The following is a 23669-nucleotide window of genomic DNA, read 5'->3' on the forward strand; positions in this document are numbered from 1 at the left end:
TCTTAGGATGAGAGAGAACCCTTTATGTAAAGTCTCTTCACCAAGTACAGGCAGAATTTACTTCCTTTCCACCTTTCCAGGACAGACAGAAGTAGATTCCATATTCCACATCCCTCTTCCCTCCTCAACCCTTAGATTGTAGTTCCACCCATTCCAGCACCCTGTCCTCCTCCCTGGCAGGCAAGGGTAGATTTTTCCCCCAGTTGGTGGGAATAGTTCTCAGGTTCATAGGGCAAAGGCTGCCCCAGAGACAAAGGCACTGGTGTTGAGAAGCTGCAGTTCTTCCGGAATGGTGTGTCCAGAGTCTTGATGTTACTGACACCCTGGAGGAGGGCCAGAATGACGACAGATCCCGCTCTGCACCACGCCAGAACAGAGCAGCCTCTTCCCCTCCTTCTCCCCCACTCCCAACACCCTCACACACCGGCAGCTGGGGCGCCCTCTGTATCCAGAAGGTTTCAGGTTGCTCCCGACGGTAGTCATGAGGCTGGAAAGGAGAGATACTGAAAAACTCTTGGTGTGAAACTCCTTCTCTTAACCTCTGCTGCTTTCCCACAGCCCGTTAGAGCCCAGCAGTACAAGTGGCGGGAGAAAAAATCTCACCTTGGTTGGGGCAGGGGCCCCAGCTTGCACCAGCTCCTTTCGGTAGTCGTGGTGTGTCACAGACTCGACTTCAAACTGCTCCCTTGTGGTTTCCTGCTCTGCCTGCACCTCTTTACTGTATAGCCCTGGGGGCATCAAAGCCATTCTTCCCTGAGTTTTGTCTCCCCCCGTCCCCCCTTACCCTTCTCCAGGCCTCTCACCAGATCTGGTGGTGCAGGAGCATCTCCAGCATGGCTTCACGCTTTCCTGTAGGAGGGCAGGGAGCAGAGAGAGCAGGGAAGTCTGGTTAAGAAGCAGGCCCAGGAGGGATGCCTGGGTGGCTTAGTCGGTTAAGCATACGACTTTCGCTTAGGACATGATCTCGCAGTTCACGGGTTCGAGCCCCGCGTCAGGCTCTGTGCTGACTGCCAGCTCAGAGCCTGGAGCCTGTTTCAGTCTGTGACTCCCTCTCTCTGACCCTCCCCTGCTCGCGCTGTCTCTCTCTCTCTCTCTCCTAGAAATAAATAAAACATTTAAAACACACACACACACAAAGAAGCAGGCCCAGGAGAAGCAAACATGAGAAAAGAAGGAAAATCATGGGGTTTTACCCTGGTACCCATCAGACAGTCCATAGTCCCGCTAGAAATTCCTTCCTATCTATCTCTAATTGCTCATTCTGGCCCATTCTCTCATGCTTCACACCTCGAGTTGGCTGATAGTAGTTTCGTGGGGGCTGGTATGAGTCTTTCTGGGTGGTGCTGAAGGACATGGGTGACTGTAGCTGCAGGGTCAGCAGTCCCTGGTGTCCATGTCGGAAGGCGAAACTCTCAGAGCCATCCTGCATGCTTGGGACTTGGTCCAGGTGGTTGGTGGCTCTCTGTGGGCCCCAAGTTGAGTGACCAGGATATCCTTTATGGCACCCACCCTCATCATAAACTACTGCCTCCCGCAGGAAATTGGGGACAGTCTTTAGGAAAAGGGAGCTGGTCAAAACCTTAATACCTCCTCCTCCCAGTTGTAGAGAAGGCAGTGGCCCCGTGGCAATGTTTCATTGAGAACCTTACACTTCCCTTCAACCTCAGGGGTCTTCCAGTGCCCTCGGGCATCAGGTTCTGAGACTTGCAAAAATTTCCAGGGTTGTTTCTGAGGTTCCCGGTGGCAGTAATGATTCCAGGAGGCATAATTAGGGACCGGATCAGCTTGGGGGGTTCTGAAACTTGGAAGATTGTAGGGGCTGAGCTCAGGGTCAAGGCCACAGCCTGGACTAGGCCCAGAGTCAGTGGCAGGAGCAGGGCCAGAATCAGGGCCAGGAGCAGGGCCAGAATCAGGACCAGTGTCTTGACCAGAGCCATGGCCGGGACTAGAACTGGTGCCAAGAATAGGGCCAGGATTAGAGCTAAGCTCTTTTGTAGTACAGGGAACCTGGGCAATATGGGAAACATAGAGAGGCTCAAAGCCAAGTTTCCCGTGGCCTCTCTTGTGGGTAAAGCTGGCTCCAGTGCAGGGATCCCCCAGAAGACTGTCAGAGGAGCGGTCTAGGAGAAGGTTCGGTTCAGAATAGCACACTGGGGTCTCTGCAGATAATGCAGTCGCTTTGGCGGTGGAGGAGGCTGCAGCTGCTGTAGTTGCGGCTGCCAGGGCCGAACTAGGACCGCCATCCGAAGGAAGTGGTTCTGAAGTGGACCCTAGTCCTTCAGTGCCCGGCTGTACATCTAAAGATCTGAAATAAAGCGAACGTGACAAAGTTGTCAAAAGAGCAGCGGAGTAAATCCGCTGACCTTTCTTGTCTCCTTACACCTGCAGCCAAAGCTGCTGCTCTCACCCACCGCGATCCCTTGAGAGACTGTGCGTGCTCCATCTTCAGTCACCAGCTACCGGGTTGCCATAGAGACGGCAAATAATTCCAGGAGACTGCGCACAACTAGAGTTGGGCGGAAGTGTTGGGTGGGGGTGGAGGCAAATTCTCTGCGGGGCGGAAGTCTTAAACCTGGTGAAGTCTAGAGAGTTTGCTGTCCGTTCAGACTCCTTAGCCCAGCTTTTAAGGTTCTGCTGGCCTAGGACCCTGCCTTCTACACTTAAACATGATTCTTTTTGAGGCTTTCTAAGGTGATTCTTTGTGCTGGAGACAAGAGCAGAGTTGTGGTATCAGACAGAAGCATATTTGGTGTACTTGTGTAGGGGCAACAGTACCTTACCCTCAGTTCATTTTTAAAAATGGGGTGTGGCGGGGCGCCCGGGTGGCTTAGTCGGTTAAGCGTCCGACTTTCACTTAGGTCATGATCTCGCGGTTCGTGGGTTCGAGCCCCGCGTCGGGCTCTGTGCTGACTGCCAGCTCAGAGCCTGGAGCCTGTTTCAGTCTGGGACTCCCTCTCTCTCTGACCCTCCCCTGCTCACGCTGTCTCTCTCTCTCCTAGAAATAAATAAAAATGGGGTGGGGCCTGGAGTCTTTTAAAAATGTTTAAGGTTGAAAATACATCAAACAACTAAAAAGCAAAATGGTGAGACATGGGGATCAAAGGGAGGCATCCTTTTTGTTTGTTTTGTTGGTGTGATTACTTCTCCTTCAGTAAAAGATCCTCAACTTGACTATCCTCCTCCCAGACCCCTTTAGAACCTGGCTTAGCATCTGAATACGGGCCAGGATTGAGCGTTTCAACCCTGGGTTTCAGTCTCTCCCTACTCATATAGGCTTATTCCTACTGCTACTTTTCTAGAAGCTTGACCCAGGTGGACCATTTGTCATGAGGACTCACAAATCTATAGACAAATGCTTCTTTAACCACAGGATGGGCCTCCTTAATGTCTCTAACTCAGACCACAGTCAAGAGGGATCATTATCTTTTTTTTTTTTTAAGATTGTATTTTTAAGTAATCTCTACACCCAATGTGGGGCTCAAACTCAAGCCTAGGATCAGGAATTGCATGCTCCAACAACTGGGCCAGCCAGGCACCACAGGATCAATATCTTTAATGTTTTCTTTTCTATTTGTGGTATAAATCTTTATATATTTAAGACAGTGATCCAAAATCGAGGGAGAACAAGTTTATTAGCATCATAGGGTCCCTTTCCCCCCACCCTCCAAGAATCCAGGTCTGGGGTTCTTGGTCAGTTGGAAGGTTCAACCTGGAGGCCACTGGAGCTGTCGGCCGCCAAGTACATGAATGTGCAGATGATACACAGACTGTGAGCCCAGCTTCCCATCGTTGATCACTGAAATGGAGCTTGGGGTTAGGGGGTCAGGATCATGGGACAGGTTACCAGAATAAAGATCATATGGAGGGGTAGGTATGAAAAATCATAGGCAAGGAGCTCAATGGCCAAAAGGCACTCACCGAGTCGGTATCCATCTCCCAGCCCCTCAGCCTTTGCTGTCTTCTTAGCCACAAGGAGAAGGTGTCCTAGAAGCTACAGGGAAAGGGGAGGGAAATGGGTGGCTTCATTCACAGGGAGCAAAACCTCTGAGTCCAGGGCTTCCCCCACAGCCAAACCCTGGCTCTATTCTTCCCACCTGCTGATCTTCTTCTTCAGCCTGGCTAATCCGAGGAATGGGCTTCTTAGGAATGACCAGGAAGTGCACAGGAGCTTGAGGGGCCACATCACGGAATACGAGACACTGGGAGCAGTGAAAGGCCAGAGGCCACCATGTTACTTCAACAGGTTGATGGGATCTGTGAAATTCCCAAGAGGACAGGTCCTAAGGGCACCCCACCTGCTGGTCCTCATACAAAATGTCAGCTGGGAGGCTTCGATCCAGGATCCGGGAGAAGATAGTTGGGGCTGCTCCCTGAGGAGCTGCCTGCTGGGCTTTGGCCACTTCATTTCCATCCGTCACACCTGCAGCTCCTCGGACCTGAAGGTGGGTCAGACATACCCAGGGGAGGGGGTTGACAATACCTCTCCCCATATATAATCAGTTGGAGCTGGCAGAGGTGGGGCTCTGATAATCATTAACTTCACCCTTCTAAGAACTTACTAGTGGCTCCCATCCAAAGGAAAAGTTCCTCAATCTCAAAGTGTCAGCAGTAGAGAGTAGGGTCAGATAGTGCTGACCTCGTTAGATAAAGGCTGTATTACAATGCATGATTCAGTACTGCAATTGATTCCTGTTCCTAAAGTGCCCAGTAAATTTTGCACTGTGCAGGAGAAAGGACAAAGGATGAGAACTGGAAACTTAGACCTAGTTCCTCTTTTACCACTGAGTTACCTCAGCTAAATCCCTCATCTTGACTACAAATATAAAGGTTTTTGCATCATCTTTTAAGACCATTGGAGCTCTTTCCACTCACACCTTGTTGCTAAGACTCCACTTATTTCCATTGTTATCTAATCTCTAAGGTATTTTACCTGTTTTATTCAGGTTTTCACACATTTGTCCTGTTTGACACAAGTACGTCTGAGTGTCACATCTGAACTCTTTTTGTGAAATTTTAATTCCAATCCCGTGAATCAGTGAAAGGAAGAGTTAAGTGAATTCAGCAACGACAGCCCCAGGGGACTGAGGGTACGGAAGCCCCAGTTTCCCGGACCTCTGAGAAGGCTCAAGTCCGTGCTGTCACAGTGCGGGAGAGATTTGGGATGAACTTGACCCCTCTGGTAAATGCGGAAGGTGAGAGATTAACACTTGTGCTCAGAAGGCCAGGGGCCTGGGGCGGGCAGGAGACTGGCTACGAGAAGGCAAACCTCACTTCCTACAGGGGGCACTGAGGAGGCTGCCCGCAACAGGCGTTCGGTTTTAGAAGGCAGCAGCCGCAATGGACCGACCCTGTCGCAACCTCGGCGCCGGGGCCACCGCCGAGAGGCTGCCGCCAACTACCAGCCGGACCTCACCAAACAGCCCTGGAGTTTGCGCCTCCGGAGAGTCAGCATTCCCTGCCAGATGCTCGGGCTCCGTCCCCGCGAGGCCTATGGGCTGCACGCGCCTGGGGGAGGAGGCCGGCCCCGGGGGGCGGCACAGCCCGCGGGACGCCCTCCGCGCCCCCGCGGCCGCTTCTCACCTGCGCCCCCCGCGGCCCCGCCAGCGCCACCGCCCTGCGCGCCACGCACAGCCCAGCGGCCAGCACCAGGGCCGCCGCCATCTTGCCCTCGGCCGTGAACCTCTTCTCCCGCCAGCACGCCCGCCCCGTCGCCACCCGAGGTGGAGCTGCCCCGGAGCCGGCAAGGGCGGCCATTGGCTCAGCTGGCGGCCGCGAGCCGGGCCCTCCCACCCCATTGGCCGTGCTCCTGGGCTCCGCTTGCCGCTCTCAGCCCAGAGGGTGGTGTCATTCACGCCACTGGCTCCACCGCCACTGTGGAGGCGGGATCTTTTCATCCCATTGGCTGTTTCTGCCAGCTCGTGGGCTAGTTTTTCAGTCCATTGGCTTCGACCTCTGGTCAGAGTAAAAGTTCCTTCGCCATTGGGCCCTCTAAGTAGTTTCCCCAAGAGAAGTTCTCACTCCATTGGAAGGCTTAAGAGACGTGGGATTTAACTCCATTTGGCTCTGCTGCACAGCATTGGTGCGGCGCCGAGCCTCGACATCGTAGACCCTCTCCCCGCATTGGCCAGGAGGAGGGCGGGTGCTGAGGGCCCTGGCGCTGGCTGGCTCCGGGAGCCACCGCAACCCCTGGAGGCGAAGTCTTAGGAGTCCCGGAAGAAGGGGCGGGACTGCCTGGCGTGTGAGGCTGAAGGTGAACTGGAACCGGTTCTTTTTTTTCTGTTTTCTTTTTTCTTTCTTTTTTCTTTTTTTTGTAATTTAGTATCAAGTTTGCTAACATACAGTGCATATATGCAGTGTGCTCTTGGCTTCGGGAGTAGACTCCCATGATTCATTGCTTACATACAATACCCAGTGCTCCTCCCAAGTGTCCTCCTCGATTGCCCATCACCCATTCCCCGCCCCGCCCCCATCAACCCTCAGTTTGTTCTCTGAATTTAACTGGAGGGATAGATAGCCAGCGTTTTTTTCCCACGAGGGTATTCCTGCCCCTTGAGCATTTCGAAGATTTTTAATTTACTCATCTAATGGTAGTCCCTCCTTAGTTTGTGTTCGTGTGTACATATTTCCAACATTGAAGATTCTGGAGTTCGTTTTTAGGATTTTTTCCCCCCTTTTTCTTTTTTTTAACGGGAGGCGGCGGTAGTCTCCTGTCTTTGCCACACAACAACTAAGGAATAGGTATCCAATGTTCTTTCCTAATCAGAAATGGTGTGTGAAACAGCCTTGTGCCTGGCATTTTCAGTTAGTCGGGTTTGAGGGACAAGGGGAATGCGTCCTGCCTAGGTGAGAAGTATATTTCATTCTGCTAGAATATATATTTTTGGCCTAAAGAACAGGAGTCACAAAATGCTAATATACTCACATTAAGTAAGTTTTAGTCTGACGTTTAACACTTAGGACAAAAGCCACCACTCTATCTTTAGGTTTTTGGTGGTTTTGTTTTTTGTTTTGTTTTTCAGCACATCAGTGATTGTGGAATGACTAACATTTGGTGTTTCATTTCCTTTTATTATATAAAATACGTATGTATTGCATATATATATGCATATATATATACATATATATATCCTTCTGCCCTTTACAGTTTTCTGTATTATTACATAGTCTATGTAAATATACTCTGTAATGTCTGCATATTCCTTCCTTGAATGAGTTTATTATAGTAACCATTCCTTTACTATTGACTATTGAATTAGTTTTAGTGAATGGTTATTATGTCGCTAATTGTATACCACCAGTCAGGAAGAACTCTTTACTTCTGGAGATAGGAATAATCTTTTGTATAGCCGTATTATTGTTAGAAAGTCCTTTTTCCTCCGATGGGCAGACATTTGACCCTGTGATTTCCCCTAGGAGTTCTAGGTCTAGATTGATTTCCTTCCTTTGGAAGGATAGACAGCTTCCCCAAATGTGGGGAAATGTAGCCTGGCCTTTTCTCTGTGCCCTAGAGGTTGTATGCAGTTCTCATGGTGCCTCCAAGACAGGAGCACCCTAGAGAAGTTCAAGAGATAAGAAGAGCTGGGATCTATGAAGAAGAAGGAAACCAGCCAGGAGGGGTAAGCGACTGTAAAGCACTTTGAAACTGGTTATTTCTTTAGGTTCTCAGGGAGAGCAGGTAGCACAGAGATTATTCCTCTTTTACAGATCCAGAAACTGAGGCCCAGAGAGGGAAAGTGATATGCCTAGGATCACAGAGCCAATTAGTGCCAGAATCTCCTACTCCTCATAAAAATAACCTATGATTCACTGATTTTGGCCCCTGGCCTACAGTCTTCAGTCCAAGCTTCACGATCCCTGGCAGCTGTTCTCATCTGTGAGCTGCAACTCTCTGTAGGTTCTGACCACTGTCTCTCATACTTCGATCCCTACCACTACATCTGCTACTGGACCTCATTAGAGAGTTCTAGTCCTTTGACTGTTCCTTTTTTCAATCTGTCAGTTGCTTCCTAGCTTTACTTCCTTTCCGTTTGTACCATCAGCTCTCTCCACATCCTCAAGCCTTCTTTTCGCTTAATTTTCCTGATCATCCTCCCTGACACCTTCCATCACCAACCATCAATCTAACAATTTTGTTTCTCTCTTCCTCTTTAACTAGATTCCTGCTTTCAGCTGTCCCTGAATCCTCAACTACCCACTGATCAGGTTTTTCTCCGAATCCCCATATTAGCCTTCCTGAACCTTCGCCTGTCTTCCTATCTCCTACCCCTCATTCTTTTCTTTCTCCTGCCCCACCAGCAACTGACCTTGTCTCCTACTTCACAGGGGAACTTCCACAAGATCGTGCTCCCTGCAGCTCAATGAGGGCCCCATCCTTTTCTTTCTTCCTTCCTCTTGGACTACTTAGGAAGTGGTGTTTCTCCTGTCCAGAACAAATCCCTTCCCATCTGCCCTGACTTCATTCCCTCCTCCCTCCATCTTTGGGATCTTGTCTCACCAGGTATCTCTCTTATTCTTCTGCATCCTTCAAATTTTTTTCTCTCCTGGTCCCTTCCCTTTTTCCCTCCTAAAAAAAAATGCTTCCTTGACTGCACGTTTCCCTCTGGATATTGTCTGACTTCTTTCCTGCTCTTTTCACCCAAGCTTCTTAAAGAAGCTCTTTCAAACTTGCTGCTTGCTTTCTACCCTCCACTGGGCCACTGAAACTACATTATCGGAGGACCTTCTGATTGTAAGACCCAATGGACATTTTCAGTCTTTATCCTATTTGAGTCCCCAACTACATCTAACACCAGTGTTCGTTCTATCCTTCTTGAAACCCGTCCCTCCTTGGCTTCCTTGAAGCCACTCTCCTTCTGATGCCAGAGCTCGCAGCTTGAATGTGGGTGTGGTGGAGGCAGACGGTTTGATCCAACCTCTCTCCTGGGTGGTGCGCTCTCTAGCTCCCAACAGGTAACAACTCTAAGGTCCTAGGGTGTCTGTCACTGGGCTGGGGTTCTGTCCACCCCATACAGAAGCAGGCCAGATTCCAGTGGCTTCCCCTTGCTTTATTGATGATTCGAGCCAGGCTCAGAGAGGCTTGCGCCAGGTGTTGACAGTGTCTGTCCCTGGAGGAGGGAAAAGCAGAGGTGAAAGGGTCAGGTATGGGGGTCAAATTCAGGGCCAGGGGAGAGGCTGTGTGGGCCAGGGAGCCCAGGAGGTTTGGGGTGGGTGCTGGGATGGCCAGAGGGCCCTGCTTCTGTAAAGCCTCCAGTCAAAGTTGCTGATGACGGCTTCTCAGAGGATAGGCATCTCTGCAAAAGGCACATAGTCTGCCCCTAGGGGTGGAGACTGGTGCAGGTTTGGGATGCAGGTGCTGAGAGGGCGAGGTAGTCTTGGACGGGATGGTTGAGGGTGGGAGCACCTTCCTCCCTGGCCTTCTGACTATGGTCCTGGAATGGTCCCCCCTTCCAGGTTGCCCCCTGCCCCCTCACCATGAGGCCTCCCTCCTCGTCGCCGGGTCTCCTCAGTCTCAAAGAAAGTCTCATGTTCTTCCCAGCGCCGGTCGCAGGCCGCACAGAGGAAATTAGACTCAAAGCAGTTGCAGCAACAGCCTAGGGCAAGGGGGAAGCCAAGACAAGTATAAGGAATTGGGGCTTTCCCATGGGCTGACTACATTTCTCCTCTCTTCCTCACCAACCACAAACCCAAGTTTCTCCTACCAAATCTCCCACCCTCATCCCTAAACTATTTGCATCCTACCCATGCCCACCCCTGAACTCCCCTCACCCTAGAAATTACCTTTCACCCTGCAGGGATGGGACCCAGTAGCTGCATGGTTTTCATGGCTGTGTTTGCAGCGACACTGGGCCCTCCAGGCCTTGGGGTCAAAGGTAGCTCGTCTCTTAAGCCAGAACTCACCCACCTCCTCTGGGCGTGATGGGATAAAGCAGAACATGAGGCAGCGGCACTGGGCCACGTTGCAGGGCACAGATATGTCTATGGGATGGGGCCGGATGGTAGGATTAGACTTGTGCCTACTAGGGCCTAGCCTTTCTGTGCCGGTCCCCCTCCCCCATACCAGTACACACACACTTTCTCTCATACATCCCAACACATGGCCCGGGTATAGTTTTCCCTCCCCATGGACAGGGGCTGGTCAGTTCTCCCTACCTGAGATTATCTGGTGCTCTCTCAACAAGTGCCCACAAAAGCATTTGGACTCCTCTCCGATTCGGAAACAGTCCCATAGATAATGGGGGCAGCGCCAGCCAATGTAGAGACCTGAGTGTGGAGGGATTAACAAGGAAGAGTGAGAAGGAAAAATAGCCTAAGCCCCCCAGGCCCCCTGGTCTCACCCCTACCCCAGGTATATTCACTGCACCCATGATCTCCACCCTTTAGACTTCTTCCCATCAGATTTTCTCGGTGTCCCACCAGTGTTTCAGCTCCCTTCCCACCCCAGGATCCACTCCATCTCTGTCAGCCTGTCGGAAATCACTGAAGACAGTCTTCAGCTTCTGAAGCTTAGTGTCCGAGCGGGAAGATTCAAAATGAAATTTTATGGGGCGCCTGGGTGGCTTAGTCGGTTAAGCGTCTGACTTTCGCTTAGGTCATGATCTCGCGGTTCGTGGGTTCGAGCCCCGCGTCGGGCTCTGTGCTGACTGCCAGCTCAGAGCCTGGAGCCTGTTTCAGTCTGTGACTCCCTCTCTCTCTGACCCTCCCCTGCTCATGCTGTCTCTCTCTCTCTACTAGAAATAAATAAATTAAAAAAAAAAAAATGAAATTTTATTTGAAGGTGAACGTGAATCTTGCTGAGTTCTCTGTGACTGTTAAGATTCACATTTCCTCCCCTTCCCACATTAGAGCCCAACTTAGTTTTGTCTCCTTGAAGTGTCTGAGGTGAGGGAAAGGGAAGTTGATTGGCCAGGTGTAGAATAGACGGTGAGGCTGGGCACCTGAGAAAATAGTGTTGTTGAAGGGACCCGAAGGGGAGGAGGAGGTTGGGCAGCTCTGGGACCAGGAGGAGGGCTTTCCTCACTTTTCCGATTTGGCACCTTCCTATTTCCCCTCTGTGTTCCTGGTGTTCCTAAACGGATGCTATCTAGGAACTTGAGAAGGGCTGCTTATAGTTCTCTAAAAATCAGGAGAAAGGGGTAGGCCAGAAGTCATGAGTGGCGAAGACCAAGAAACAGAAACTTGTGAGGCTATGAGGTATCCCTGAGACGAGGCGCCAGCAAAATGCCACAGCCCTTGAGAGCCTGGTTTCAGTAGTGGGATCTGAAATTGGCTTCATGGTCACCCTCGCTCCAAGGCAAGGGTGGAGCCATTTAAATGTGGGAGGAGAACCAGAGATCACATTCCACTCAGATTTTCTTACCCTTCCTGAGACTTGAGACTACTCCAACTTCTAAGCAAGACTCCTGTATGAGTCAACAGGGTGGGACCTTCAGCTATGGGACTCATTCCCATTTAAAGGCTACAATGGGGACGCCTGGGTGGCTCAGTTGGTTAAGCGTCCGACTTCGGCTCAGGTTCTTGGGTTCGAGCCCCACGTCAGGCTCTGTGCTGACAGCTAGCTCAGAGCCTGGAGCCTGTTTCAGATTCTATATCTCCCTTTCTCTCTGACCCTGCCCTGCTCACGCTGTCTCTCTCTCTCTCTCTCTCTCTCTCGCTCAGAAATAAATAAAACATTAAAAAAAATAAAAATAAGGGCTACAATGAACTGTCACCTCCACCAAAAAGTTGTCCCTGACTTCCTCTGCCTGTCTAGGGGCTCCTCCTCTTTCTCTGACTCCTCTGCTACTCCTCTTACAGTACAATGCATTATAATAATGGACTTTTCACTGTACTCCTCTTAGACTGTGGGTTTTCACCTATATCTCTAGTCCTTGCACAGGGCCTGGCCCAAAATAGGTTCTCAGAGAGCACAGTCTACTTGACCGGATAAATGAATGAGCAGATTCCTTCAGGAGGGAAGAGAGACCCAGTATTCTAGGCCCGACACTGAAGTTCCATAAGAAGGATGGGAAAGAGTTAGGGTCCTCTGGTCTATGACTCGGGCCAGGGCCACAATCCACAATCCTGTGCCTAATTGTCAGTCTAGTTTTTCTTGCCTTACCCATGGTCTTTCAGGGTCTAAAGCCTGTCCAGGCGTGGCTTTTTGGCTTTGCTACTTCTGTCTTGATCCTGCCAGCCTGTAGTGCCAATGCCTTGTTGAAAGGACAGTATATAGGTAGAGTCACAATGGAGGTGGGTGGGGGCCAGGATTCCACTGGAGGAATTCTGAACTCTGTCCAGAGCAGCAGGATACACTGGGTGAGCAGATGAGGGGTGGAGGTGAACAAGTGTCAGTGCCCATATATCAAGGTCCTGCTTGATAATTTTATCAAGCCTGGGCCTGGGAGAGTCAAGTCCATGCACTGATACGGGAGTCAGTGCCCGGTTTTTAGACGAAGAAGACTAGAGTTTAAACAGAGACTGGTGCCTTATACTAAGACTCCATTATAGGTGTCCATGCCCTTAAAGCAGGACAATTGACATCAGTCTATGTTGTCCAGAGTGGGACTCTCTACTCTCCTCTGATTCGAAACTGTCCTTCTAAGTGGACAAGGACAGGTGGGGGGAGGAGACATTATCTGGAATGCCATTTTGACGGTGTACCAGGTGGTTCTAGGTAGTTTCACCTTAAGAATCTTTGTTCCAACAAAATAAGTCAGGCAGAGAAGGACAGATACCATATGTTTGTATGCATAGGAGAATTGGGAGGAACTTAACAGAGGACCATGGGGGAGAAGAAGGGGGGAAAATAGTGGGGGAGGGGGAGGGAGGTAAACCATGAGAGATTCTTGAATACTGAGAACAAACTGAGGACTGATGGGGTGGAGGGGAGGGGGTGATGGGCATGGAGGAGGGCACTTGTGGGGATGAGCACTGGGTGTTATATGGAAACCAACTTGACAATAAACTATTAAAAATAAATAAATATCTCTATTGCAAAAGAAAAAAAAAAAAAAAAAGAATCTTTGCTCCAAGCATTTTCACTACAAACATTTCCACTGCGTGATCAATTTGGCCATAGAAAATTTTGCCATGAAAGATAAAATCACAAAAAAATAAAAGGACATTCTTTAAAAAGGGCATAATGAAATATGGAAAATGAATATTAAAATTAAAAATGACTTTATTGCAAAATCCAAACATTCGAATTTAAAATGTATAGATTCGTGGCCATACTGTGTAAATAGCTGCTTTTATTTTGTGGATTGTACCTAAGCAATTGTCTTCAAAGTCTTTCATTCATAGCATTATACAGTATTTTTTTTTTTTGCTTGTTGATTCATCTCCTTGTTCATCATCTCATTTTTTCTTTTTTTTATTTTTTTGCTAAAATTTCTTCTTTCATTAAGAGAGGTATCAGTTTCCAAATATTAGGATGCATGTCTGCAAATGAGCCGTGTGTTGTGTTGTGAAAGCCTTCTACGTTGCTGTTTGTTCTTGGCATATCGTCACATGTCCATTGATAGACGTTCCAAAGTTGTATGGGAAATGTGAGCTCAAAACTCTGTGCCACTGTGTAGACCATTATGAAGACTAAGACTCACATAATATAAAAATGGAAGTACTGTGTCAATGGAGAAATAAAACCAAACTGCCAACCCGTGGATAAAACCAACAAACTGTCAAACTGAACTGTCAGCTAGTTATCTTTTATGGCAAATTGCCTTATGGTCAGTTAACTTTGCGGCATAATATTTGTGGCAAAGAGGTCTACGGCACAGATGCTTACTGTGAAAATACTAGACAAGGTACAACACAATGAATTCCATGGCCACATAATTACATTTGCATGGTAATATCTCTTTTTGCTTAGACCATCTCCATACAACATCCGGCTGTCTTTTCATGAAGGATGTCCCTAGTCCAGACTTTTCTCCTGAACTTCAGACCCATACAGCCAGTCTACTGGACTCTTTGACCAACATGTTCCACAAGCACTTCAAATGTGGTAAATTCAATTATCCCTTCCAAACTTGGCCCTCATCCTTTGTCCTCTGTTCATCCAACATGTATTTATGCATCTACTGTGTTTTAGGCCTTCATGAATGGCATCATCATCTAACGAGTCTCTTAGCCGACTGAGCCACCCAGGCGCCCCTACATCTAATGAGTCTCTTAAGCCAAAGACCTAGATGTCATTCCAGGCATGTCCTTCTCTCTTATCCTACACATCCAAAGATCCAAAGGTCAGTTTTACCTTCTTAGCATTTCATGAATCTACTTCTCTCCACCTCCACCCATGCACTTTCTTACCCAGATTGTTAGTTACCAGGGCCTAATTTAGTCTTCCTATGTTCAGTCTTGCCTTTCTCCAGTCTATGCTACTGCCACAGTGGCCTTTCAAAAACACGAATTTGCTCATATTGTTGTCCCATTTAAAATCTCTTAGTGACTCTCAGATGCCCTTCGGGTATAATCCCAACTCTTGAGCTTTGCCACAGAAATACCTATTCATTTCTCCCCTTCCACAGCTGGGCTCTGTCCAACATTGCTTGCGGTTTCCTACTGATGCCTTGCCCTGTCATGTCTCACCTCACCCCACTTTTTACCTGGCCACCTTTTTTTACTCATCTTACAGATTTCAGCTGCGAAGTCATCCCTTCCAGGCTTATTCCCTGAGCCCCCAAGATTGGGTGCCCCTTATCTCTGCTCATGCAGCACTTGAGGCTAACCTCAGTTATAGCAATTATTAGAATGATATATTAGATATATATCAGATATATATTAGAATTATATTATTATAATTATCCTTTTACTTTTTGGTGTTTCTCATTAGAGTATAAATTATTTGAGGGATTTTGTTTTTGGAATCCCACCAGCCACCACCTCCACATCTAGCTCAATGCCTGGCACATAGTTGGTGCTCAATAAATGCTGAATAAATAAAAGAAACGCTTACACTTGATCTTCTCTACACAGCACATATATGGATTTTCTAGAGACTCAAGATCCCCAATATTAGAAGGGAACCCCAAATATCTTTTTTCGGGATTGAATGACACTGAAAATTACTACATAAAACTGTCTGTTTAAACAGGAAAATGAAGTTCAGTGTGAAGAAGTGCAGTGGCTTGAAGAGAAGGGAGTAGACAGGGGGGCTCTGAGAAGAACGAGGGACTGAACAACCTTACATTTGCAAAAAGGATAACAGTAACAGATGTTAAAATAAGCAGACAAACCCAGTTCAATGCCTGAATGGAGACTGAGAAACAAATGAGATCATTGTAACTTTCTTGGCCCAGGGTGGAGGGGGAAGGGGCCCTGCATGAGAATAAGGAAAGTAAATTGCCTGGGGAAGGAAGAAGACCATAGAATTACCTGATTGTGTTTCTATTTTAGGCCCATCTAGTCTCAACCTAACTCTCTTCCTATCCTAAGGGGAAAGAAAGTATGAAAGACAAAAATAAGTGCAGTGATGTCTATCACAGTCAGTCTAGAAACCCCAGAATCTGCAGAGCAGGTCAGGGTCTTTCTGAAGGTATTCTCTTTAGACATGAAGTTCAATGACACAGGTACACATGTTCACATACTAGATGGCATGTGTATACATAGTACACCTGTACAACCTTTATATGCCAACACAGATAAGCATAGGAAGCCACTAATGGGGCTGTAAAGAGTCCTAATTCTGGGCTGAGATGGAATCAATGGGCTGGAAGGTACAACTCTCCTTTTTGGTGGAGAGACTCATGGCTTTTGGGTCCCCAGGTGATTATGGGTCTGGCATGAAGGGTGACAGTCTTTTAATGGAGTTCAACCAAGGGGACCAAGGCCTTTTACCATGTCAGAGCAGCAAGTTTTCTGGAATGTCCAGGGTCTGGGCCATCTGTGCCTTAAGGTCTGTTTGGTGTAGGCTATTAGGGCCCTAGATGTGGGGTTCACCTAGGGCCCTGCCTTTTTTTTTTTTTTTTAAACTTCATTTTAGCTGCTCGTCCCTACCTGGGTTTTATATGAATATCCTCACTTTTTTTCCTGCACCCATGCCATCCACTTTGGCCCACCTGCCTGCTCCACTCCTAGATTTCAGGCAGGCAGCATTGCCATTTCTACAAGGGGTAGCTCTCCATTGATCAGGGCAGGTTCCCTGATATAGTTGGATTGGAGGATGGCCATGGGCCTGCCACAGGCCTCTCAAGGACTTCCCGGGCTCACCTGTCTGGATGGCATTCAGGGTTGTATTTTTCTCCCATTGGAAAAGATAATTCCCCTGAACACTGAACTTCTCTCTCTGCTTTGCCTGAGCCACTTCCACCATCTCTGTCTGCTGAGCAGAGACTTCTGGTTGGACTGTGTAACCTGGGAAGGGAGAGGCTGAGTAACCAAGGGCAAATGAGGAGGCCCTAAAACTAAGACAATGGGTCAGGTCAAAGAGTAACCCAATCCCCTCTTCCTGGGGCAGGTGTAAAGCAGCAATGAGAATGGGGAAAAGTCCACAAAAGCCCCCGAATAGCCAAATTAATATTGAAAAAGAAAACCAAAGCTGGAGGCATCACAATCCCAGACTTTAGCCTATACTACAATGCTGTAATCATCAAGATAGTATGGTATTGGCACAAAAACAGACATATAGACCAATGGAATAGAATAGAAAACCCAGAATTGGACCCAAATGTATGGGCCAACTAATCTTCAATAAAGCAGGAAAGAGTATGCAACAGAAAAAAGACAGTCTCCTTAGCAAATGGTGCTGAGAGAACTGGACAGCAATATTGCAGAAGAATAAAACTGGACCACTTTCTTACACAATACACAAAAATAAATTCAAAATAGATGACAGACCTAAATATGAGACAGGAAACCATCAAAATCCTAGAAGAGAAAACAGGCAACAACCTCTTTGAGCTCAGCCATGGCAACTTCTTACCTGGCACGTCTCCAAAGGCAAGGTAAATAAAAAGCAAAAATGAACTATTGGGACTTCATCATGATAAAAACTTCTTCATAAAAAATTCTTTTTTAGGGGCGCCTGGGTGGCTTAGTCGGTTAAGCATCCGACTTTCGCTTAGGTCATGATCTCGCGGTTTGTGGGTTCGAGCCCTGCGTTGGGCTCTGTGGTGACAGCTCAGAGCCTGGAGCCTGCTTCAGATTCTGTGTCTTGCTCTCTCTCTTCCCCTCCCCCACTTGTGCTCTATCTCTCAAAAATGAATAAATGTTAAAGAAAATTTTTAATAAATTATTTTTTTTTAAGTTTACTTATTTTTACGAAAGAGAGAGAGACAGACAGACAATGTGAGCAGAGGAAGGGCAGAAAGAGAGAAGGGACACAGAATTTGAAGCAGGCTCCAAGCTCTGCGCCATCAGCACAGAGCCTGACACAGGGCTCAAACTCGTGAACCATAAGATCATGACCTGAGCCAAAGTCAGATGCTTAACTGACTGAGCTACCCAGGAGCCCCAAGATAAGAAGCTTCTGCACAGCAAAGGAAATAATCAACAAAATTAAAAAGCAACCAGTGGAGTGGGAGAAGATATTTGAAAATGACATATCAGATAAAGGATTAGCATCCCAAATCTATAAAGAACTTATCAAACTCAACACCTGAAAAACAAATAATCCAGTGAAGAAATGGGCAGAAGACATGAATAGACAGTTTTCCAAAGAAGACATCCACATGGCTAACAGACACATGAAAAGATGTTCAACATTGCTCATCATCAGGGAAATACAAATCAAAACCACAATGAGATACCATCTCACACCAGAGTGACTAAAATGAACAACTCAGGAAACAACAGATGTCGAGAAATGGGAACTCTTTTGCATTGTTGGGAATGCAAACTGGTGCAGTCACTCTGGAAAACAGTGTGGAGGTTCCTCAAAAAATTAAAAATAGGATTACCCTACAACCCAGCATTAGAACTACTAGGAATTTATCCAAAGGATAAAAGAGTATAGATTCATAGGAGCACATGTATCCCAATGTTTATAGCAGCGCTTTGAACAACAGCCAAATTGTGGAAAGAGCCTAAATGTCCATCACTGATGAATGGATAAAGAAGATGTAGTTTATATATAAATGGAATACTACTTGGCAACGAGAAAGAATGAAATCCTGCCATTTGCAACAACATGGATGGAACTGGAGGGTATTATGCTAAGTGAAATAAGTCAGGCAGAGAAAGACAGATATGTTTTCACTCATATGTGGAACTTGAAAAACTTAACAGAAGACCATGGAGGAAGGAAAGCAAAAAATGTAGTTACAAACAGAGAGGGAAGCAAACCATAAGAGACTCTTAAATACAGAGAACGAACTGAGAGTTGGTTGGGGTGGGGGTTGGGGGGCAGTGAAAATGGGTGATGGGCATTGAGGAAGGCACTTGGGATGAGCACTGGGTGTTGTAGGTAAATAATGAACCATGGGCATCTACTTCCTAAGCCAAGAGCACAGTGTATACACTGTATGTTAGCTAATTTGACTATATATATATAAAGTACAGGGGACAATTACGGCTAACTCCTTTCTTCCCCTTCTTCTTGCCCAGCTGGTGTCCAGGCTGAGCTGTGCGTGCGATGCTGTCAGTGGCATCCACCTGCTCCTTGTCCTCTCCTTCCTCTTCCTTCTCCTTTACAGATGTGTCCAGGTGGACCTGGGCTGAAGGGCTTGAAAGGGAGTGTTTTTGAAGGATTTCAGACTCAGAGATCTGGATGGACCCCCTTGTCCATGAGACCTCACTGGAGGAATACTCAGAGAGGCTTTCCTTCAGAGTCGGAGAGGACGATACAGTGATATGGCCTTGTGATGAGATATGAAAAGAAAGGTGTTTCTCTGGGACCTTAAACATGTGAGTCTCCAACAGGGTCTCAGGGATAGGGGTTTCCAAAGGGATCTCAGATACAGAGAATCCTAAAGAGGTCTCAGAGATGGAAGGCTCCAAAGGGGTTTCAGAGGTATGGGGCTCTAAAGGGGCCTGGGAAGCAGGTGGCGCCATATGAGATTCAGAGGTGTGAGGCCCTAAGGGGGTCTCAGAGATGAAAGGCTCCGAAGGGGTTTCAGAAGTGTGGGGCTCTAAAGGGGCCTGGGAAACAGGTGGCGCCGTATAAGATTCAGAAGTGTGGGGCCCTAAGGGGGTCTCAGAGATGGAAGGCTCCAAAGGGATTTCAGAGGTAAGGGGCCCTAAAGGGATCTCAGAGGTAAGGGGCTCTAAAGAGGTCTCAGAGATGGAAGGCTCAAAGGATGTTTCAGGAATAGGGGGCTCCTGTGAGTCCTTGGCAGAGGGGTCCTTTGAAGAGGGATGTTCTTCTGCATCCATTGTGGGATGAGGCTCTTCTGTGACCTGGTCTGCTTCCATCTAGTGGTAGAATAGGGTACAGGCTTCATTAAGTTGTGATTGGAGATTGGTGGGTCTGCAAATCAGAGTTCTCTGGGGGATCATGGAATTAGGATAAAGTTTTCTGTGCACCTGAGATGTAAAGGGAAGCAAGATGAACTCTGGATCAGGGCATTGTGCCAGGAGGTTCACCCGTGTGCCTAGATGCCATGTGGCAAGTAGCTGTGGGTTGTGAGGGAGCTTAAAGATAGGCTGAAGCAGTCACAATCCCATCAGTAGATGGTAGCAGAGGACCATGCCCAAGGGGGAAGCCTGAGCATAGCAACTTGGGTAGTCCAAGAGCAGCTAGTCCAAGAGTAGCCTTAGGACCAGGATGTTCAGGCAGTGGAGTACTGGAGACTGGGATACCCAGCCCACATGGGGGTTTGCTCTTAAAGGTGCAGGACAATGCCACGATGCATTAGACAGGGTCCTGGCTGCGGTCTGTTTTGTCTAGGGATCATTTATAGCCTCCCTTGATGTCATTCATGTTCAGGGCTTCCATTACTTCCATCTGGTATGCTGATGATTTCTAAATCCATAATTCCAGCTCAGACCTCTTTAAATCCCTGTACTTCACACTAATACCCAATTGCTTGCTGGACATTGCTAAATGGATGTCCCACAGGGCATCAAAACTGAACTCTGGAGAGTTATTTTAGTATTATCCTTTCCCCTCAGTCCTCATCTTCAAATGGGCACCAAGAACTGTATTTCCTGTCTTCTAAATACTGTATTCCCAAAATCCATTCTTTCCTTTCTTTTCCTTTCAATTTTGTTCTCATAATTATCTACCTGGATTATGTAATATGTAGTAAGTTTGCCCCTCTGTCACTTTCCCCAGCACATCAATCCACTCAGTCATTCTTTCATTGATTTATGTAATTTATACTTAAATTTTTTTAACTTTTTTTTTAGAAACAGAGCATGAGCAGGGGAGGAACAGAGAGAGAGGGAGATACAGAATCTGAAGCAGACTCCAGGCTCTGAGCTGTCAGCACAGAGCCTGACATGGGGCTCAAACCCATGAACTGTGAGATCATGACCTGAGCTGAAGTTGGATGCTTAGCTGACTGAGCCACCCAGGTGCCCCTGTAACTTATACTTTTATAAAGAGCCTAATCTTACACATTTCATGCAGACACTGTGCTAAGCACTGACCTCTGAAAGAATCTGGGAAGGAGACCAGGTTAACCCAAATGACAATATAGATGAATTGATGTTGTGCTGGGGTAAGCTCAGGATGCTGTGGGGAGTGAGGTGTGACTAATTTATCCTGGAGGGATGTTCAAAAGAAGTCAGTCCTCCTTAATGACCCACTGGAGATCTTTCTAAAATGCAAGCCTACCAATGCCGTCCCTTTGCTTTAAAACACTCAATTGTCTCAGCCTAAAGATTAAGTGCAAATTTCTTGGCCCTGACGTTCAAGGCCTGTCATTATTTGCAACACTGCCTAAGTTTTCCAGCCTTAACTTTCTGTGCTCCCTACTTTCCCCCTCATGCTCCAGATGGATTCATTACTTGTATTCGTTAGAGTCTTTCCAAAGGAGAAGTTTGGGACAAGAAATAGAGAGACAGGTAGGGTAGGAAGATGACCAGACATTCAGCACAGGAAAAGGTACTTGAGGGTAGAGAACCAGATGTGGGAGGAGAGGAAGGAGAAAAAGAAGGGGAAGACAGAAATGGGTGGAGAAAAGTGGTGGAGGGGGAGGGTAAGGATAAAAAGGAGAGAATGGGAGAGGGCTGGACTGAGGTGGGAAGGGACAGAAGGTGTTAGGAGAGGAGCGAGATGAGAGTTTGGAGGAAGAGCCACTGGAGAAACTACATACCTCTGGGCTTTGTCTTGGCTGTTACAAGTCCTTAAGTCAGGATTTCGTCTTAAGCAGGGAAGGGGAAATGTTAGCGAGGGATGGAAGGCTCTTAGATGAGACCTGGCTGCAGTTGCTATGTAGTGAGAGGCCTTGCCTTCAAGTTTACCACTTGGGGAGGGGACTTGGACACCTGCAAAAATTCGCAAAGGAGCTCCAGCCAGATCTGGGCGGGGGGGGGGGGGGTGGGGAAGGACGAGGGGTTCCGGGCCGATGAGAGAGGGGCTTGACTGAAACCTCTGGAACCCGGGCAGGGAGAAGGATCAGTCACCAGGGCAACCAGAACGCCCGGTAGTCTCCGTGGGAACAACAGTCCGGTCTCCAGAGGAGGCTGCGCTGGACCTAAAGGGGACGAGCCAGAGGGCTCACTTCTCTTAAAGGGGTTTGCTGGATCTCTGTGAAGAGTGGGTAGTCTGCGGACATCTGTGGGGACGTCCGTAGGTGTCTGGGTTTGTGAGCGTCTCTGTAGGGCTCCTATGAGATGTGTGTGGCTCCATTAGCGGGGGCTGTGAGGATCTGAGGTGGGCATCGGGGCTCACAGGATGGGGTGAAAAAGGCAGGGTTCAGGGAGCGGGGGCTGGGGCGGAGTCTGTCCTCGAAGGACCGCAGAATCAAGTTGGAGACCAATAGAATAGGGCATGGGGTGGGCTTTACTGACAAGGACCAATCGAATTGAGGAGGGGCGGAGCGTCATACTACGTCAGACCGAGGCCGCCGCCGCGGGGCCTGGTTATCGTCGGTCCAGCGCAGCCCGGAGTCGCCCAGGCCTGAACTCCTACCCAGGTCCCCGGCCTGGCCTCAGCCGGCCCTACCCCAGCCTCGGGCCCACGAGGACACCGAAAACCACCCCCCGGGGGTGGGGAGCGGAGCCGCGGGTCAGCTCTGCTCGCGCCCCTAGCTGGCCGGTCCGGCCCCGCCCCCGCCCCGGGCCATGGCCCAGCCCTTGTCCCGGCCCCTCATCCTATCCCCGTCTAGCCCTTGGCCCCCAGCCCCGCCCTCGCCCCGCTTCCCAAATCGGTCCCAGCCCGGGCGTGGGTTCCAGCGAATGCCCAGGGCTAGGTCCCAACCCAGGCCGCCCTTCCAGTCCCAGTCCCTGTGCCTGTCCTGGCCGCTAACCCCGCCTATGCCCGTGTTCCACCTCCTGTCACAAATCCCAGCCCATCCCCTGTCCCAGCCCCATTCCCTGGGTTTGCTTAAGCCCCGGGCCCAAACCCTGCCCTTGCTCCAGTCCCCATCACAGCCCCTCCTTCCATCCCATTCCCAGCCCTTGTTCAAGCCCCAGTGCCTAGCACAGCCCAATCCATTATCTCAGCCTTTGCCCTCGTCTCTGTGTTTACCCAAGTCTCTCCCACTACCCACCCCTCTCTCTCATACCGTGCCCCTCTCCCAGCCTCGACTCAGATCTGGGCTCCAGCTGCCGCCAGCCTTATTGCTGCTGTTGCTGTTCTCTGTCCTTGGCCCAGGGGCTGGTGAGTGCAGAAGCAGGAAGCACCGAGGCAGGGATGGGGTTCTGGCAGGGAGGGATGGACTGGAGGGATTCAGGAGAAGTGGGACCTGGGCAGCTAGATCACTGGGGAAGAAGTGGGGAGAAATAGGGAGGAGAGAGGTCTTACACAACTGAGAGGAATTGGGAGGGTCAGAAGAGAGGACATCGTGGGCTTGAGGCCCAGCAGGTGCCTAATAGTCCCCAGGACAGAGACTCCAAGGTTTTCTTTCCTGGTGTCCATGCTGACCTCACGTTGACTCTTGCTTTTCCAAGGAAGAAAACTTGGAAACTTCTCCTGCAAGGAAGGTTTGATGGGGAGGGGTGGGGGGGAGAGACATGATCCTACACTAGAGAGCCTCTAGTCCGTTCTGGGAAGATCTGGCCTAAACTTTGAGATACTGGGCATGCATTAAAACAGGGTTAAGAAACAGTTTTGAGAACAACACGTAGCAAACAGATGGACACGGGTTAGTCATCATTATAACGGATTTTTTTTTCTTTTGGTAATGAGCCTTGTTCCAGATAAGCTTGACTTGCTTAGGAATAGTTCCTGACCTTTTTAGAGTAGTCTTGTCTAAAAAGTAGACTTTTTAGAAGTACAGTTGGAGCCATTTTATGGATGGGGAAACTGAGGCTCCGTTGGGGGGGGGGACAGTTTTCCTAAGGTCATACAAGCTTGTAAATGGTGGCACTGGGGCTTAGAAAAGTTTCCTAATTCCTGTTCCATACGAGTGGTTTTTTTCACCACAACATATGCCTAATAGGAAAATTGACCCAGTTGGGAGAAGACACAAAGGACAACCTGTCCTCTCCCATGTCTGCCCACAAGGCTTAATCCACAAACTCTTCCTCATTTGCCAGTTGTCAGCCTACAGCCACCATCCGGGGAGGAAGTGATTTGGAGAGAGAGGTCCAACTTCCTAATGGGTAGAATATGGTAGGAGGAGGGTGTCCTGGCTGTAAGGAGA

The 23669-nt window shown here is 48.6% G+C and overlaps 4 protein-coding genes and 1 long non-coding RNA gene across 13 annotated transcripts in view; 2 read left to right on the forward strand and 3 right to left on the reverse strand.

Annotated features, from left to right (window-relative positions):
- Positions 1-2: 2 nt before the first annotated feature.
- SPAG8 (sperm associated antigen 8) lies at positions 3-2469 on the reverse strand. The gene is made up of 7 exons (XM_039218627.1): positions 2412-2469; positions 1588-2305; positions 1288-1462; positions 804-849; positions 604-718; positions 425-487; positions 3-323 (listed from the first exon to the last, which is right to left on the reverse strand). The coding sequence occupies exons 1-7, from the start codon at positions 2441-2443 to the stop codon at positions 132-134; spliced, it is 1341 nt and encodes a 446-aa protein (XP_039074558.1). The 5' UTR covers positions 2444-2469; the 3' UTR covers positions 3-131.
- A 1144-nt stretch (positions 2470-3613) lies between these two features.
- On the reverse strand, positions 3614-5696 carry HINT2 (histidine triad nucleotide binding protein 2). Of its 2 annotated transcripts, none has more exons than XM_039218564.1 (5): positions 5581-5693; positions 4296-4436; positions 4095-4199; positions 3919-3991; positions 3614-3796 (listed from the first exon to the last, which is right to left on the reverse strand). In XM_039218564.1, the coding sequence occupies exons 1-5, from the start codon at positions 5659-5661 to the stop codon at positions 3705-3707; spliced, it is 492 nt and encodes a 163-aa protein (XP_039074495.1). In that variant the 5' UTR covers positions 5662-5693; the 3' UTR covers positions 3614-3704. The 2 variants fall into 2 exon arrangements, with proteins under 2 accessions (XP_039074495.1, XP_039074496.1); XM_039218565.1 differs by having other exon boundaries at positions 3720-3807; positions 5581-5696.
- A 327-nt stretch (positions 5697-6023) lies between these two features.
- Positions 6024-14745, forward strand: LOC120221264. The gene is made up of 3 exons (XR_005525769.1): positions 6024-6250; positions 13850-13984; positions 14072-14745. It is a non-coding gene; the product is annotated as an uncharacterized LOC120221264 (long non-coding RNA).
- FAM221B (family with sequence similarity 221 member B) lies at positions 9024-21825 on the reverse strand. Of its 3 annotated transcripts, none has more exons than XM_039218543.1 (7): positions 21177-21825; positions 18489-19329; positions 16189-16332; positions 10150-10260; positions 9778-9906; positions 9471-9590; positions 9024-9104 (listed from the first exon to the last, which is right to left on the reverse strand). In XM_039218543.1, exons 2-7 carry the CDS (start codon positions 19327-19329, stop codon positions 9067-9069), a joined length of 1383 nt encoding a protein of 460 aa, XP_039074474.1. In that variant the 5' UTR covers positions 21177-21825; the 3' UTR covers positions 9024-9066. The 3 variants fall into 3 exon arrangements, with proteins under 3 accessions (XP_039074474.1, XP_039074473.1, XP_039074475.1); XM_039218542.1 differs by having other exon boundaries at positions 9778-9975; XM_039218544.1 differs by lacking the exon at positions 9778-9906.
- Positions 21826-22146: 321 nt separating this feature from the next.
- The window catches only part of TMEM8B (transmembrane protein 8B), a 35336-nt gene continuing 33813 nt past the window's right edge, over positions 22147-23669 (forward strand). For all 6 annotated transcript variants that reach the window (XM_039218570.1, XM_039218571.1, XM_039218566.1 and 3 more), the window contains exon 1: positions 22147-22684. In XM_039218570.1, the coding sequence (XP_039074501.1) occupies positions 22147-22684 (538 nt within the window). The remainder of the gene's footprint in view (positions 22685-23669) is intronic.

This window comes from Hyaena hyaena, unplaced genomic scaffold, assembly GCF_003009895.1.
Source record: "Hyaena hyaena isolate Hyena2069 unplaced genomic scaffold, ASM300989v1 scaffold_769, whole genome shotgun sequence".
Lineage (NCBI taxonomy): Eukaryota > Metazoa > Chordata > Mammalia > Carnivora > Hyaenidae > Hyaena > Hyaena hyaena.